Source organism: Symphodus melops, assembly GCF_947650265.1.
Source record: "Symphodus melops genome assembly, chromosome: 16".
Lineage (NCBI taxonomy): Eukaryota > Metazoa > Chordata > Actinopteri > Labriformes > Labridae > Symphodus > Symphodus melops.
Window position 1 is genome coordinate 7,009,413 of NC_136706.1, and position 15,893 is coordinate 7,025,305.

Here is a 15,893-nt window from a genome sequence, read left to right on the forward strand (position 1 = left end):
ATGAAAGCCTGGTTAGCTGAAACCAGTGAAATAACATTTAATCATCAAAAAACACAACTGGTTTATTTCAAACCATAAAACATGCATGTGTTCCAATAGATCATTTCAGGGAAATCTGTGATTGAAAAACTACTAAATGCATGGAGCTGCAACTTCTATCTTGGACCTCATGAGATATTTCACCCTTCAAACTGTTTGCTCAAAAACACAATTATAGATTTATTTATGTTCTTAAAAATAATGGAGACATTAGCTGCTCATGCACTATCCTTAAAATCAACAGGCTTAAAGATATAACAAATTAATTCTAGAAAAAGAGTAGCAATATAAGATTTCTGAAAGACAAACTAGTGGCTTTACGTCTGTTTTGTTGGAAAAAGATTACGTACCTTGTGCAATAGCTGTAAATATGCTGGAGGGTATTGTGAGAATCTTGAGCAACAAGTGTAATATTTTCTCTGTCAACAGCTTACAAAGTAAATTTGAAATTCCTCTGAAACATCCAAGTGTCAACTCCCTCATTATAACATAGTTCCTTGCGGGGATTTCGCCCAGGATGACTCATAATGCAGTACCAGTTTAATTTCACAGAGGGCAGCATTCAACACGTTTTTGTTGTTTTTTTACATTGTAACAATTTACTGAGAAATGATTTTTAGTGCGAAATGCACAAATCAGGACTTGTTCCAACAGTCACTTTTTTATTACAACTATTTGATTGACCAGGTAAATCTCTTCTTCTGTAATTGTGCATGTTTTCATCCAATCATCACACAATGAAGCTGTAACCTGTGATAAAGATGTTACACTGAGTTTTGTTTCTTGTAAAATATTTGTGCATCTTCACATTTCATTGTTGTTGATGATGCTTTTTTTTTTCAAATTGTTATGTACAAATACAATACTTTTTGTTATTTAGACATAATGGTACATTTACTGAAATTATTTCATGGTGCAAGGTTTGACTCTAAACTAAACACAGCAAGCAAAAAAAAAAGAGCAAAAAACCCTCATATGATTGGCTCTTGTGTCAAGGAAACCTGACTGAAAACTTGTGCTTTCCTGGCTGTTCATCATTTTTTGATCACAAATTAGTGTATGATAAGTAAGGGTGTGGTATGTAGTTAATTTCAAACAGTTCAAACTGCTCCCAACATTAATTCTCCCCGTTGTTTAATTTGATAATTGTGAGCTGTAATTAATTTCACAGTAAATGTAACAACTTAAACCACTAAAAGAGATAAAGCAGTGGGTTAAATCTATACGTAACAGAGGCAGTCTAAGTTGAGCTAAATAACCAGGTCCTGCTCCATCTCATTTTGCACACACACATCCTTCAAATCTGCATCATCTTTGTTTGTCACAACATTTTAAGGAGTTAATTATTAAGTCTTTTTCACTGATAATTAGAATCAATTGGAATTATTTTAGTGTTGGTACTAATTTCACATTTTGATTGTAAGAATCAACATAAACAATAACATAATTTAAAAAATCTATTTATGTTCTTTGTAAGTTACAATTAAGGGTTTATTAAGATGTATTACATAAAATGTGCACAAATTCAAAAGATACAAAGTGTTCGTATTTTGTTTGTTTTTACTGTGCTTGCACATCCAAGACGACAACGCATAATCACTACTACATAGAGATCGCACGTCTCAGATGCACACACAATTTGGAAGAAGACAAAAACAAAGCACTGCAGAGCAGCAAATGAATAAAACTCAACAATGATTGTGATCTTAAGTTGCCATGCAGTGTTAACACAAGAAAATATATTACCTTAAGCATTAGAATCATCCCACCTTTTACATTGCCTTTAATCGTCACAGGTGTTTTTAATATCTAGGCCTTGGGACTATAGGACCTACAGTAGGTTACAACAGGTCAATCAAAAATCATGTTCAATCATGTCAAAAATGTTTTCTCATAAACACCTTTGTCCCAAGGAACGGACAAATCAAATACGTTTAATAAGAGAACATCTTTGTGGGTATTGTCATTATTATAAAAAATTGTCCATCAACCTTCACTTTAGAAGGTTGATCTTAATATGTATCTGTAGTAAACCCACCCGCTCACCCCTGGTGCTGGCTGAAACTTAAAGGGATACTTCACCCATTTGCATGAAGCTGTGTATCATTAGAAACATGGTAGTAGTGTTGAATGGTCGTGAATCCAGCACTCATTTTGCCCTGAGATGAGAAACATGTGTTTTTCTTTGCCTGGAAGTCTTCTTCATGTGATGCAAAAAGCGTCATATTACATCGATCACCTTTTGTCTTATAACTAGAGCAGGGGATGGAAAGAAGGCCAAGATTAGATAATCTTAGTACGAGGGGTGGGATATGGAGCGAGGAGGTCAGAAATTTAGTCGTGTACCAGTAAGTAACAGGATTTTGTAGTGATCAACACTTTCACCCTGAAATAATACTTCTATGGCTATGTTAGTTCTTGGGAGAGTAAGTGTGGTGAATCAAAGGCTAATCCTTCTGCAATCTGAAGCTCTTTCATCAGAGAGATATTTATAAGGTAACATTCACAGGGCAGTTTGAGTCGCTGACAGCTAAGACAGGGGAAGTGCAGCTTTTTAAATTGCAGTGTTAGGAAGCTTTGAGTGATAATTACTTAATCATCCCCACTTGCGAGTTTGTTTGCTTGTGTTACAGCACGTAGCTATGCGTGTGAACTGTTCATTTCTCCTTTCAGTGGAAAAAAGAAAACATTGCTGTGGTTGGACAGAGTTCATCAGTAATATCATAGACAATAGCAGACAACAAAACCAGATTTTCATTGACACGTGTTCCTCATACTTTTAGTGTGTGGCATTTGTGGTCATAATGAAGATGCTTTAATAACCTGGTTGACATCAATTCAGTGGGATTTCTTAATCTCTGTATAAATTGTGTAATTACTCATGACTGATTTATGATTAAAATTGCCTGTTCTTTAATGCTGTTTGTGTTTTCTTTTCTGTAAAACAACCTAAGTAGAAACATCGCTAAGCTAACAGAATGTTCACTCCAGCACCTTAGCATGCATAATTGAAGGAGACAACAAAGTACTTTCAATGCTTGACAAAATTATAGACGCTAATAGCCTAAATATAACAAGACATATAAATGGCCTTGCTTCCTTCCGAGGATTTGTATAGAAGATGCTATTAATAGACTTATTGAAAAAAGTTAGGCTATATGCTCAGCTGGCAGACTCTCCATCGTGAAAGGACTTTCTCCTTTTTGTTATATGTAAGCGCTTACAAAAGCGAATTAAAGATATTGTTGCTTCCCTTGACACACTGACTTGGATTCTGTCCATTATAGCTTCATCACTAATCATTTAGAGCAAAAGATTTAGATCAGTGAGTGAATGCTCTGATTCTTTGTTAGCTGTCTGATAACACACCTAAGTGTGAGACAGAGACAGATAGGGTTTACCTGTTTTAATTTTAGATAAAGGAAACTACTCCCAAGTGAGCTGCTGTGATGTCATCTCGAGTCCCACACGTATGCTGAGCTGAATCCAGCCCAGACAGAGTCAGACCGAGAGGACAACAAACCGAACGGGGGAGAAGAGGATATGATGAAGAAAGGGAAGCTGACACAGGTAAGAGACTCCTTTTTACACACATACAGGCTGCTGCAGGCTCCCTTCACTTCCCATTACCAACACATTGGCATTTTTCCTGGTATGTGTGTGTGTCATGGAGGCGAAGATACTTGTACGCTGCAAGGGATGCTTTTCATGTGACAACAGATATACTGATGAATAATTAAATACTCCATTGCACAAGTCGAACAGGACATTGAATACAGTGTGAATGCAGAGAGCAGGGAGAAGCTGGCTATAAGATGGTGCCCCATGCTGTGTCCATTCTCGGAGATGGGATGGGTGTGGCAAGTACAGCAGAGCACTCGTCCTTTAAACCTTCATCACTCCTTCCAGTGGCTGTCGGTGCATGAGGGAGCTTTGCATGATGAAGGTCAGATGCCAGATTCCGGAGGGCAGGTTGTGATTGGAATTAATGAAGTGGAATAATAACCAATCATGCCTGGTGGTATGTGTTTCAGCTGCATGGATTCTCTTGCACCTTCTTAAAGTTATTTATAACAGAGAAGCAGCAGTGTGACATTATTAGCCTAAAATAACTCACTTGAATCAGATTCTTGGCTGTTGCTACAGCTGTCAGAGTAAACAAGGTTGTGCCAGGGCAGAGGGATACATTTTTAATATTTCACATTATGAACACTCGAGTGGTTACCCCATTTTACCTCAGAGTGTACTCCAGTTACCTGCTTTCTCACTCTGCGCTACGCAAGCCTGTAGGTTTGTAGTTATTTTGGCTGGAAGTCAATGTTTCCCTCAAGAGTTGTACAAAATCAGTAACAGATGTTTTAGAAATCCCAGAGAGAACAGAGAGAAAGAACATGTTGTACCTCCATAAAAGTCCCTATATTTTAGTTTGAGAGGACTTTGCCATAGCTGATAAAATTCCAGACATAAAGCCTAAATTTCTTTCTCCAGGCTGTAAAAATAGCCTTTGTGGAGCTCTGGAACATCTCTTATTATATTTATACATAACCTCCACTAAAGCTTGACTGTGGCTTCCTTGCGTGCATTAGATTAGAGCTGCTCTACTGTCTATGTTTACTGTCTTGGCAAACTTTTGTTCCTTCATTTGTCTCCGCCTATAACACACCTTCATTTCTTCCCTCAGGTATCTCATTATACAGCGGTGCTTCCAGTTGGAAACAAGAATATCCTTTACAACACAGGAAACGACTCATCTGTGAGAGCTCCAGCATGAGCACACGAAGTTGTGATCCTGCACCCAGCTGAAGCCCAAATTCAAATGCTGCCGCGTCATTAAAGAAGCCAGTCAGAGACAGAGTTGTGTCTTATAGCACATCGATTCACCTCCTCTTGGTCTTTGAAACCTCTCTGAATGTTTTTGCACAGAGGGACTGCTGTAAATATTTACATTTTGGCAGCAGTTGGAGACTGAGAACACCTTGAAGCAGACTGAGTCTGTGACCTCACAACCCTGCGGGCAGGGCAGGATATGTGACTGATATGGGTTCCTGCTTGCTATAAGCTAGAGGGAACATAATCAAATAGCTGCAATCTTTGATTTTTGCTACTTAACACTTTGTCTCCTTTTCTCGCGTGTCTATTGCATTCCCTGCTGTAAGCCTTTAATCAGTGAAAAATATCCACATATACTCGCTTATTAGAAGAGAACCATCTTCACTAAATCTGTTTGCCCCTGCAGAGCCAACACTGACTCTTTTCCTGATCAAATATATTTGATGAATTTGCATATATGTTTTCTGAATGTTTGCGTAGTATAGTAGCCATATACATCTTGTTTTATATTTAGCTGCATATATTTGATGCACATCAGTTTGATGACAATGATTATTACAGCTTTAAACAACATATATCATGCAATAAAATGCAATTATAAGATTCAATATATACTATATGACATTACAAACTGTATACTGGATTGTTAAATTTAGGTTGAAATCCTAGATTTCAGTGAGTTTTATGACATTTCTAATCTTTGTTTGATTTAAATGCTTGTTCACTTTAAAAAAAAAATGCAAAATGTGTAAGGGAGTGTGGTGAATCCATAACAATGTGTGCAGCCACCCACATGAGCACATAAGACTGTTTACACCTGTATTGTCCTGACCTGTTTACACACACACACAAACGATGGGTTGTGCCATGTGCACCCAGCTCGTCGACATGTGGACTGTGAGGGTGAGCAGGAGTGGTCGCAGGGCGATGGAGCTCTCCACCTACCCACAGATGCTACGTGGAGGTTACCACAGAGTCACTGGCCTCCACTACATGTCGTCCTTCTCTGACGCTGAGGACTGCTGTGACGACACGAGCTCAGGCAGCAGCCTCACTTTGGACTGGCAGGCACCAGGGACTGACACCTAATAACCCACCGCAAGGTGCTACAACACACCAAAAAGTCAATAGATGTGACGGACTATGCTGGATATTCGGGGAATAACAATAAATAAATGTTATTGGCGTTAAAGAAAGAAATAGGCTAATGGTTGTTGTTTTTTGTTGTTTTCCACAAATTGGATTCTTCTTCTTATTTTCTCTTGTAAAACATTGTACAATATTTGACTTATCAGGCCTTCTCATGACTATGTGTATTAGTTAAAACGTGGAGTAAATGTGATCACTAAAAATCATTGGAGAAGATGCATAAATCATTTTGAAATTGGGACAGACTACTTTAAAAACAAAAAAAATGTAGGTACTAAATCATGGCACCACTCTAAAATGCATGGGGGAATTTTTCTTTATTTTACCACTAACAACTCTCCCATATTTTGCCAGCAGTCTTATAAGAAATCATTTACTCAGTGTGACCACAGCAAAGAAAACACATGCAGGCTATGACGTCAAATTATCCGACTCTGAGTCAATTTGCAGAGAGAGATTTTACAAAGAAAAATGTAACCGACAATGTCTAAAGTACTGATTCAATAGCAAAAATAATTATGACAATTTCTCTAACCGGACCTCAAAGTTGATCTTATTATTATTTTGTTTTTAGTATTTATGTGTAGTCTACCTTTATAATTTACAATTATGTAGTCTACTTTATTCAGTTTAACAAATCACGATGCTTTCCTTCTGACTGTGTATTTAGATTCTTCAAAGTCAAATGTGTGAATACCTACAACACAGACAACGTGACTTGTTACCTACAGCCTGATGGAGCTCAGTTTACGCGTGTGAAAGTTTTCAACTCTTCACAGTAACGAATGCAAACAGGCAGCCTCTTCCGTCAAACCTGGGATGATCATGGAGGGTGGGCGGTTTCACCATTAAATAAAAGAGCGTTTCCCCTCAAACTCACTCTCACTTTCGTACAGCTGTACTCCCGCCCCAGTCACATAGCCCAGTTTGGATTACTGAAAGTATTTTATTTATTTATTTTAAATCATGGCGGCTTTGATAAAAAATGAAGTGTTCTCCTGTTTTGTTTTCTATGGCGTGCTTCTGGTGATAAAAATGTACATTATCGCGATTATAACAGGACAAGTGAGGCTGCGTAAAAAGGTGAGTTTGGCTACTCTTACAAAAGAAGGAAAAGGTGATGTGGGAACACAGTCTCACCTGAAAGCTTTATTCATAAAAAAGTTTTGATTTTTCTCTCCTGGAGGCTTTCGCCAACCCGGAGGACGCGCTGAGACACGGAGGTCTCCAGTTTCACAGAGAGGACCCACACGTGGAAAGATGCCGGAGGTGAGAGAGCAGAAAGTTTGACACTGTCATGACTTGCTTTTACTTAAAAAAAAAATACCTTCAACGTTTGTTATCAGTGAAAACAGTGACTGTATCCATGAGAAATAAAACACAGACGTTATTTTGACAACCACGTCTTCTGTCATCCACTGTGGCATCCAAGTGTGGAAGTAGATTGTTGACCAAACACTGTTTTTACAGTTTACTTTGAAAAAATAAACTTTATTGACTTGATTGATAAGTACAACGATGCAGAACTACGTTTTGAAAATTCTATATTAAGTTTGAACGCATTGCTTAAAGATCCTGCAGATGTCTGACTGAAATGAATACGGATGCCTCTTAATGATTCACGAAGGAAAGAGACCATCAGCCACACGACTGGTTAGTCCTATCATAGACTGTAAAGACTGTAAGGCCTATCCATAGTTATTTTTAGGGTTCTAAGTACTGCAGTGCAGTAGGGTACATGTGTTGTTTTTAGTTTAGTTTATTTAACAATTCAGACTCTAGAGTGACACAAAAAGCAGTTAAAAAAAAGTGTAATATTATTTTGTAAAACATTAAAAGAAGTTGGCCATAGACTGTAGATATTTACACAAAACAGCAAAGAGAAGAAAAATGTTTTTTGTCTGTAGGTGGCACCAAAATAATTGGTACAAACAAAGAAAAAAAAAATCTTAGAAGCACATTTGAAGAATGTGTAGTTAGTTAGTGATTGTATGAATCGATTCAAAGGCATCAAGATTTGTGAATAAGTACTCTGAAAAATGAATTACGGTATTAAGATGAGCATTTCTTAAAAGCGGTTGGCAGCTGAGGAACAAGATTTTGAAATTGAAGACTCACCACCAAATCGGAGAAATAGAGAGAGAATCATATCGTGAACCCAGTATTGTGAATCGTATCCTGAGTTGAGTGAATCGTTAAGTCCCTGACTTTTATACTGATGCATATTACTGTAGTAATATGTAAGCACTGGTTACCATTTGGTTTGTTTTAAAAACTGTTGGGTTTGTAAATATATTGCTATGCTTGATAATAAATAATCTTATCATATGGAAGATAATGTTATTGAACTGCACTTCATATATGCCTCTGAAATGTATTTGATGAGTACAAGGTGGCATGACATGACATTACAAAGTGTAAGTTTCTCAAATGTGTGGTTACTACAGCATTTTGAGTAAGTGTACTACGAGCATTATTAACTCCATACTGTATACTTCCCACACTACAGTTACCACCTGACTATTTAACAACCCAGGTGCCAAAAAGTTGTTTTTCTTTTTTAATTCTAATGTTATTTAAAGAACATTGGCATTTTTAAAACTTCTGCACAAGAAAAGATAAACATTTATTTATCATAAAGTAATAAATAAAACTAGTTGAGGAACCAAACCAGAGCTGCAGTTGTTACTGTGTAGTCTGTACATGTACGGGAAAAAAAATAGTATCATGCACACAGCACACAAACATGTGTTAAGTAATAAAAAAAATGAAAGAAAAAAAAGTTTATTTGGGTGAGGGTTACTGTTAGATTTTTAGTCATTCTACTTAAAATCCCCCCCCCAAAAAACGCTATTCCTTTTAAATTTTTCCATTTCCACCTTCAAAGGATTTGTGATTTCCACAACTGATTTCCCATCAGATGTGTTCGCTTGCAGAAACCGAGCTTCACTGCGTTGTTTTAACTTGTCAGAAAATGATCCGTGACAGCAGCAAGAAAGGATGTAGAAAAAAACCTTCCTCTGGTTTTGTAATTTGTCTGACTGGGTTCAATGACGACCTTGTGACAGGAAACAACTCTGCATTAATGGATAGTACTTTTTCAAATCCTGTTAATTCAACATTACTTTTAAAGGGACGAAAGTCTTGCAGGCTTATTATGTTTACGGTAAGCGCTGTTTCTTTAAAAACTGTGAATAGGGCAGGGTTCATGAAAGCATGTTGAAATGTTGAGGGTTGAGAGGAAGCAGGATGTAGTAGTCTAAGCTGCCAAAAAGGAGAAAGTCAGCGCTCTTAGTTAAAATAATGAGTAAACTCACTGACAGAATACCCAACGTTAGGTAAGTCAGGCCACAAATTCTCCCAAAAAGATGATGAAAAGTGAAATCATTCAGAATTGAATGAGTCATGAAAATGAATAAGAAATATTTAAATCACTTTCATCATCAGAAGTCGAGTCACATGATTGCAAAATATCGGAAAAGGAAGTGTTTCTTAATCAGTTTCCTTTTCCTGTAGGGCTCACATCAATGACCTGGAGAACATCCTCCCATTCCTTTTCCTTGGTGCCATCTACTCCATGACTGGACCCACGCTCGCTGTGGCCCGCCTTCACTTCCTGGTCTTCTTCGTGGCTCGGGTGCTGCACAGCGTCGCCTACCTCTGTGCCTTGCCAGCACCCACTCGCTCTCTGGCCTACACTGTTGCACAGATTCCCTGCATCTCTATGGCTTTGCAGATCCTGACATTAGTTGCAGCGTATGCTTAAAAAGGATCCAGAATCAAGAAACCGAAACCTCAAAGTGGTATTCTGGCCTGAAGGAAGGATTTGTGGGCTGTCAGAAAAAAAGCAAGAGGAGGATACCCGAGAGGCTTCCTGGGAGGGAGAGCATAAAAGACAAGAATGTCTGTGCAGTAAAAGGTGTTGTTCAACACCACAGCTAGGGTATTGGGAGGTTTTGTCAGTATTTTATTGTTAATTTACAATGTTAAAATGTGAGAATATCTCAAAATGTATTTAAAGTTGACTCATGTACTTAAAAGGAAAATGAAGGTCGTTTTGCTTGTTATTTAAAACAGCTTTTGCTGAAATGGAATTAAAAACCACTTGGGAAACGTTTCCAGTACTGCACTGTATGTTCATCCCAGTCCCTTTTTTGTTTACACGTAGCACAGACCACCATCTGTGTGATGTAGTACCCTCCATAACTTTCTCTTCTTCCTGTGGGGATATTCCATCTATTGACTGTGGGTATGTTGGGAAATGTAATCCCAGTCAGTGAAATACATCTAGATGTTCTGGATGTGTGAAAGAAACTGTCTTAAAGTAGCTTTAAGAAAGAAAAGAACAATCTTTACACAGCGTGTTGACTGCGAATACATCTTAGAATAACTTGTGTAGAAAGAAAAGTAGACATATCTGTGAAAAAAGGATTTCTCTCTCATGACATTTTTCAACTGAATATGTGAAAACATTTCAAGGCTGTATTTAACGTTTTTATTTATTATATAGTTGCATGTAAACAGTGTTGTTTCTAAGATACATTTTTGTAGGCAATAAAACAAATCAGATTTTCATTGTCTTCATCCAGTCCTGCGTACATAGTTTATTCTGTCGACCAGGGGGACCGGGCCCCACTTTGTAAAATGTCCGGAGTGTGCATGTGTGCGAGATGATCCAGAAGTCTGCGGCAAAGCTCCAGCATTCCACCAGCTATTATGTAAGACCTGTGGCTGTGCTTATGTTCGCAGTTGTATCCTGAGGGGCCAGGAGGGTAGCTGGCAATAGACAGACACAATGACTGACACGAGAGCGCTCAGGCATGCTCTCATACCAAATATTATTACCAAACTTCGTTGTCTGATTGTCATCCTGTGCAAATCACCTGTAACATTATCAGTAACATGTTGTTTTCCATCTATGTTTCCACATTTTCTTAGGCAGACTTATTTTTTACTCCTATGTGACTTGTATTTTTTCTCAGCGAATTCTTCCAAAACCCTGAGAAGTTGATTCCCAGTTTTCCCATTGCCAGTGATTTTCCTAGCCGTGATGAGTAAACAGAGTTGGAATGTTTTGTGATTATGGAGATGTAAACTAAACAAAAGGAATATAACAAACCCCAAGAAAGTGGGAGTTCTGGAAACTCCTAATCCTTTATCTTTGAGTGAATGGGCATTAACAAAACATATTATCTCAGTGAAACATAAAGCTAATGCAGGGATTCAGGGGTGTGTGTATTTCCTATGTAGGCGTCAGTGGTTTGGTCGTCTAAACCTGTCTGTACAATGTCCCCTTACACTTTGACTTTTTTTTCTCTCTGTCTCCATACTCAGAGCTACCAGACCTGACTCACACTAAAATCACAATCGTTAAATGTGTTGAGTAACAGGAAACTTTTGGAACCAAAAAATTCTTCTGTTTCCGTTTCTTTTATGCCAGATTATGGGAAAGCTCTATTTTTTTTTTTTGCCCCTAGACGGCTAGACTGTCAAGCAATGAGTTTATTTTGGACTGGACTTTCTATTGTTCACTGGGTGGACCTCACCTCTGGCTCCTTCAGTAAAATGAGAAATATAAGAGAGAGGCAGAACTTGTTCAAAAAACAAAACAAAAAAAAAAGATAAAGAAACTATAATCAGCAAAGCACATGTTTATCACCACCTGGTGGCTGTGTTCAAAGTCTTGACTTCTAAACAACAAACTTGTGGGAGACCAACAAAACGGTGTCCCACAAGGGTCCTTTCTGGATCCTTATATATTTACAGTTTAATTCAATAACTTTATTAGCAATTCTACTGGTATGAAACAACATGCTATGCAGATGACACCATAATGTATTGTATACTTCTCCCTTATCCCTGACAGAGAGTGTAGTTAATTGACAAATCGTTTCAAGCCTCAACTTTTGGTGGAATAAATTCTGTATCTTCCCTCATTATCACACCTTAATTCCAAATGAGCGATTATAACTAATAGGGTTCCCAAAGTGGGAGTAGCAAGAGTTATTCCAAAAACATAGCATTTTAAAATAGCATGTCTTATACAATTTTTTGAATATATAAAATGTCATTGAAGTGAGATTATGTTTGACTTCTTTTGTGCAGTTCTAATGCCACTATTTAAATAGGCCTCATAGTGTGCCCTGTGTACACCTCTGGGGATAATGGGGGTCACCAGTTGCTAGCACTCTTATTTCGGTGACGTGGGCTAAACAGATTGGGAACCTTGCTTCAGGTAACAGATTATTTCAAAATGAATAAAGAAGAACTGTTTAGCTATAACTTTCTCGCTGTAAAATAATGTACTATGGTTACTTAAAACAAAAGTAGCAGTTCAAATTTCATAAATATTTATTACATATCAATGAACATAATCGACTACTTTCACAGCAGTGGTCTACAGCACTTGTAAAATAATTGCTCAAATAATAATAATATTAATAATAATAATATAGTTCAGTTTCATTTGAGGCCACATTTGATACACAAACATTTACAAGTAGTACTTGGCATTAAAAACGATGGCGATACAATATTTTAAGACACTTGGTGTTTTTTTGTTCATTTTCTTTCGTTTTGATATCACAGAGAGGTTCAGCAACAGTCTAAACAGCAAATATAGATTGAAATACAAAAACAAAACCAAACAAATAAACAGTGAAAATGCCAAGGGGAGGTAGGAACAAAGAGTACTCAACATAAACGCAGGAGAAGTAGGAACATTAGAAGTGGGAGAAGCTGCGTTACAAACTGTAACAGCCACGCATCTCTAGTCATCCGAACTCTTTCAGAGTAATAAACAGTAAAGTCGAGTACCTTTGTAAAAATCCACCCATCCCGTTTTTTTTCTTTCTTTTTTTCATTAGTTTTTCTGAGTTGTATTATAGTGTTGGAGGGGTGCACATTTAAACAGGAAAAGACAGCAGAGGAGAGGAGAGGGGGGAATCAAGGAAAGAAGGCTCATGCAAGATCCAAAGGCTGCTGTGTTGTGAAACCACCACAGAGAGGTGCTCTCATACCAACATATGCATAGTCAGAACCACAGCTCCCAGTTATTTGCTCTGCTTGTTTGTGGTTCTTCAAAGCATTTGCTTATTCAAACTGACTGTCTCGTGTTGATTACGTAAAACACCTTCCCTTTTTCATGTTGAGAAAGTTTTTCATATGGACTCACAGGACCGATTTATCTTCCTCACTACTCAGTGCGAAGTAGGTTACAGTATATTCAATATTTCTAGTGAAATTATGTTGGTATAAATGGTTGCTGACACACAAGGTCAAATTGTTCAAAAGAGCTCTGGATTTAAAAATCAAATCTCTTTTGTTATCCAGGAGTGGGTAATCCATCTTACACTTGTCCTGGTTTTTCGAGGCAGAAAAAGATAAACTACGATATGATAATCAGACAGAGATTCAAAGATGACCAAATCCCGAAAACAAGGCTCAAAATGAGACCACACACTACATGATTTGTCCAAGTCCAGACAAACGATCTTGCCAAGACCCTCACAGATGTTTTTAATTAAATGCTTAATGCTTGTAATGAAGACATTTGGTGAATTATTTTATAGGGAAAAAAAATCATTTATATGATTTACAATCCCAAAATGTTTGTCATAAAAATACCAGCCAAAATGTAGCAATTAAGAGGAAATTACAAATGCATTTTTTTAACAATGGGTTTAAAAATATTAACCCACTCTGAATGAGAACAATGAATATTCTGTCTGTTTATATGATTTGGGGAAAATTCCGGAAAAAAAACATGAATATATGTTAATATGTAAACAAAGATGAACACAGTTAGATCCTCTGATAATATACCCAATGAGCCAAAAATTTAGAAGTTTGAGTGTTGATGTTGATTTGTGTTGGTATAGAACGGAAACATTTGTCGAAGTAAGAAACCTCTCAGTTGAAAGATGACCAGTTAACGTTTGGTTACGGCTGCAGACAGCTGCCATCAGTGTTTTTTGTTGTTGTTTTTTTAAAGACGAGTTTAGCCGTTTTTCAATGAAAACTTGGATTCGAGTGTCCCTGGTGCCGTCAACATTGGCTACACTCCTGCTCCTGATGTAACAGCTACAAATCAGTGTTTTATTGGACAGAAGGAATAAAAACCAGCATGGCTTGTGGGCTCTTCAGACAAGCATTGGAAACATCTGCAGAAAAAAAAGAAAATGGTATTTTAAGGTATTAGCCTCCAGCCATTGATGTGAAGTAGTCTCTTAAATAGTTTATTTTGTTATTAAGCTTTAGTAGAACTTCACAGATGCTTATTTTGGTTTAACTGAAACTATGTTATTTCGATTTTTACGCTCATCTTAGGTAACTGCGTGTAATTTGTGCTCGGTTGTTCTATAAAAAAAATCTTCACGTAGAATGAACAAAACTGCATTTACTCTATGTTGTATTTTGAATTATGCACTGTGCAATTTAAGCAATGAACCTCTTTTTTAAATGTAAAACAATAAAAAAACACATACATTTGAATAACTTAACAGCACCTTCCAAACACAGGAAAAAAACACTAAGATCATTTAACAATAATACATTTTAAGTGAGGATAATAAAGTTTAGCTTAGTTTCCGTTTTTTTATTTTTTTTTCTCCACATCCACCCTCTCTTTGATCTCAACTTGTGGTTCTCTTTATGCAGTCATGTTTGGTATGTTGCCGCTGACCTCTTGGTTTCTAAAGAAGCTATTTTTTTGGCGCAGAAGATACAATATTTGTAGCGAAGGCAAAAATCATGCAGAGTCAAAGTTGAGTGCATGTGGCTTTTAGAGAGCGCCTCCCGTTACTAAATCTATGTGTGAATGCAGTTGTGGGTCACCAGAGTAATCTAATGTGGACTACAATCATGGCTGCTACTGTAAGACACCATAAAATGGTGGCTATTAGAGGTGTAGTTCAGTGGAGGATACTGGGAAATGGCACTTGTGGGAGACTTTGCCTCCAGCCCTGTCTACCTGTAAACTGTGAAAGGAGAGGAATAAAGACTTAAATGTGCAGATAGAATAAAACATCTTTTTTTTTTTTTTTTTTTTTACTTAATATGGGAATAAAATGGATTTCTTTATAATATATCTATAAATATGCATCACAGGCATACACACCTGTCACTGTGAGCATTTCAACGTATAACAGATGTACACATACATATGCATATCATACAGTATTTGATAGTGGATTGGAAATAATCACATAATATACAACACATAATAAGCGACTTCAGACGGCATTGGGAACAAGTTTTTGTCTTGCCTCGATTTTGCTGATTTACATTCAGTTTGTGATTTGGGATCAAATGGTTAGCATTACCTCAAGGCTGTTGCAGTACTCTGAATAAACCACGTCATCTTACACAACTTCATAGCCTCTTTGGGTAATTTGCTGCGGTGCAACACAAACATCACACAGTGGCAGAAGGACTGCTCGTAAGAACAAACCAGCACTCTTCTAATTCCCAATGCATCCATCTTTTCTGATGACTCAAGACTCAGGGATATAAACAAACGTAATGTCAAAAGAAATCAACAAACAGCAAATTAAAACCAAACCAACCCAAACTATTAAATAATGATAACAGTATATGAGCATGAGAGCAGAGAAGTGCACGATGGGATTGTCTTCACTTTAGGTCCAGGACATCTTCTTCGAAGGATGTGGAGGGGGCGAAGGCGTTAGCCAAAGTTGGGCTCTCTGCTAGCAACACCACCTTCTCTGGCTCCGCCTCCGAACTGGATGAACAATGCAGCTGGACGTCCAGGTCGGACTCAGACTCTGAGGCTAACCTGTTGAGGACAAAGAGATACATTACATGTTTATGGAACCTTTTGCAACTGTTTCTTGTGCATGTCGTGTTTCTGTTGT

General features: G+C 37.5%; 2 protein-coding genes and 1 long non-coding RNA gene across 7 annotated transcripts in view; 1 reads left to right on the top strand and 2 right to left on the bottom strand.

Annotated features, from left to right (window-relative positions):
• Window positions 1-894: 894 nt before the first annotated feature.
• On the bottom strand, window positions 895-6,127 carry LOC306836827. The gene is made up of 2 exons (XR_013780818.1): window positions 4,703-6,127; window positions 895-4,096 (listed from the first exon to the last, which is right to left on the bottom strand). It is a non-coding gene; the product is annotated as an uncharacterized lncRNA (long non-coding RNA).
• Window positions 6,128-6,917: 790 nt separating this feature from the next.
• On the top strand, window positions 6,918-10,593 carry ptges (prostaglandin E synthase). Its single transcript, XM_079364996.1, has 3 exons — window positions 6,918-7,101; window positions 7,205-7,287; window positions 9,535-10,593. The coding sequence occupies exons 1-3, from the start codon at window positions 6,985-6,987 to the stop codon at window positions 9,782-9,784; spliced, it is 450 nt and encodes a 149-aa protein (XP_079221122.1). The 5' UTR covers window positions 6,918-6,984; the 3' UTR covers window positions 9,785-10,593.
• Window positions 10,594-12,351: 1,758 nt separating this feature from the next.
• The window catches only part of garnl3 (GTPase activating Rap/RanGAP domain like 3), a 63,978-nt gene continuing 60,436 nt past the window's right edge, over window positions 12,352-15,893 (bottom strand). For all 5 annotated transcript variants that reach the window (XM_079365301.1, XM_079365297.1, XM_079365299.1 and 2 more), the window contains one exon: window positions 12,352-15,814. In XM_079365301.1, the coding sequence (XP_079221427.1) occupies window positions 15,652-15,814 (163 nt within the window). In that variant the 3' untranslated portion in view covers window positions 12,352-15,651. The remainder of the gene's footprint in view (window positions 15,815-15,893) is intronic.

Excerpts from the sequence above, each read along its gene's own strand:
- ptges (XM_079364996.1), top strand. The coding sequence starts at position 6,985 with ATGGCGGCTTTGATAAAAAATGAAGTGTTCTCCTGTTTTGTTTTCTAT. Across the intron at positions 7,102-7,204 it reads AAGTGAGGCTGCGTAAAAAG|GCTTTCGCCAACCCGGAGGA; the intron begins GTGAGTTTGGCT and ends TCTCTCCTGGAG. Across the intron at positions 7,288-9,534 it reads CACGTGGAAAGATGCCGGAG|GGCTCACATCAATGACCTGG; the intron begins GTGAGAGAGCAG and ends CTTTTCCTGTAG.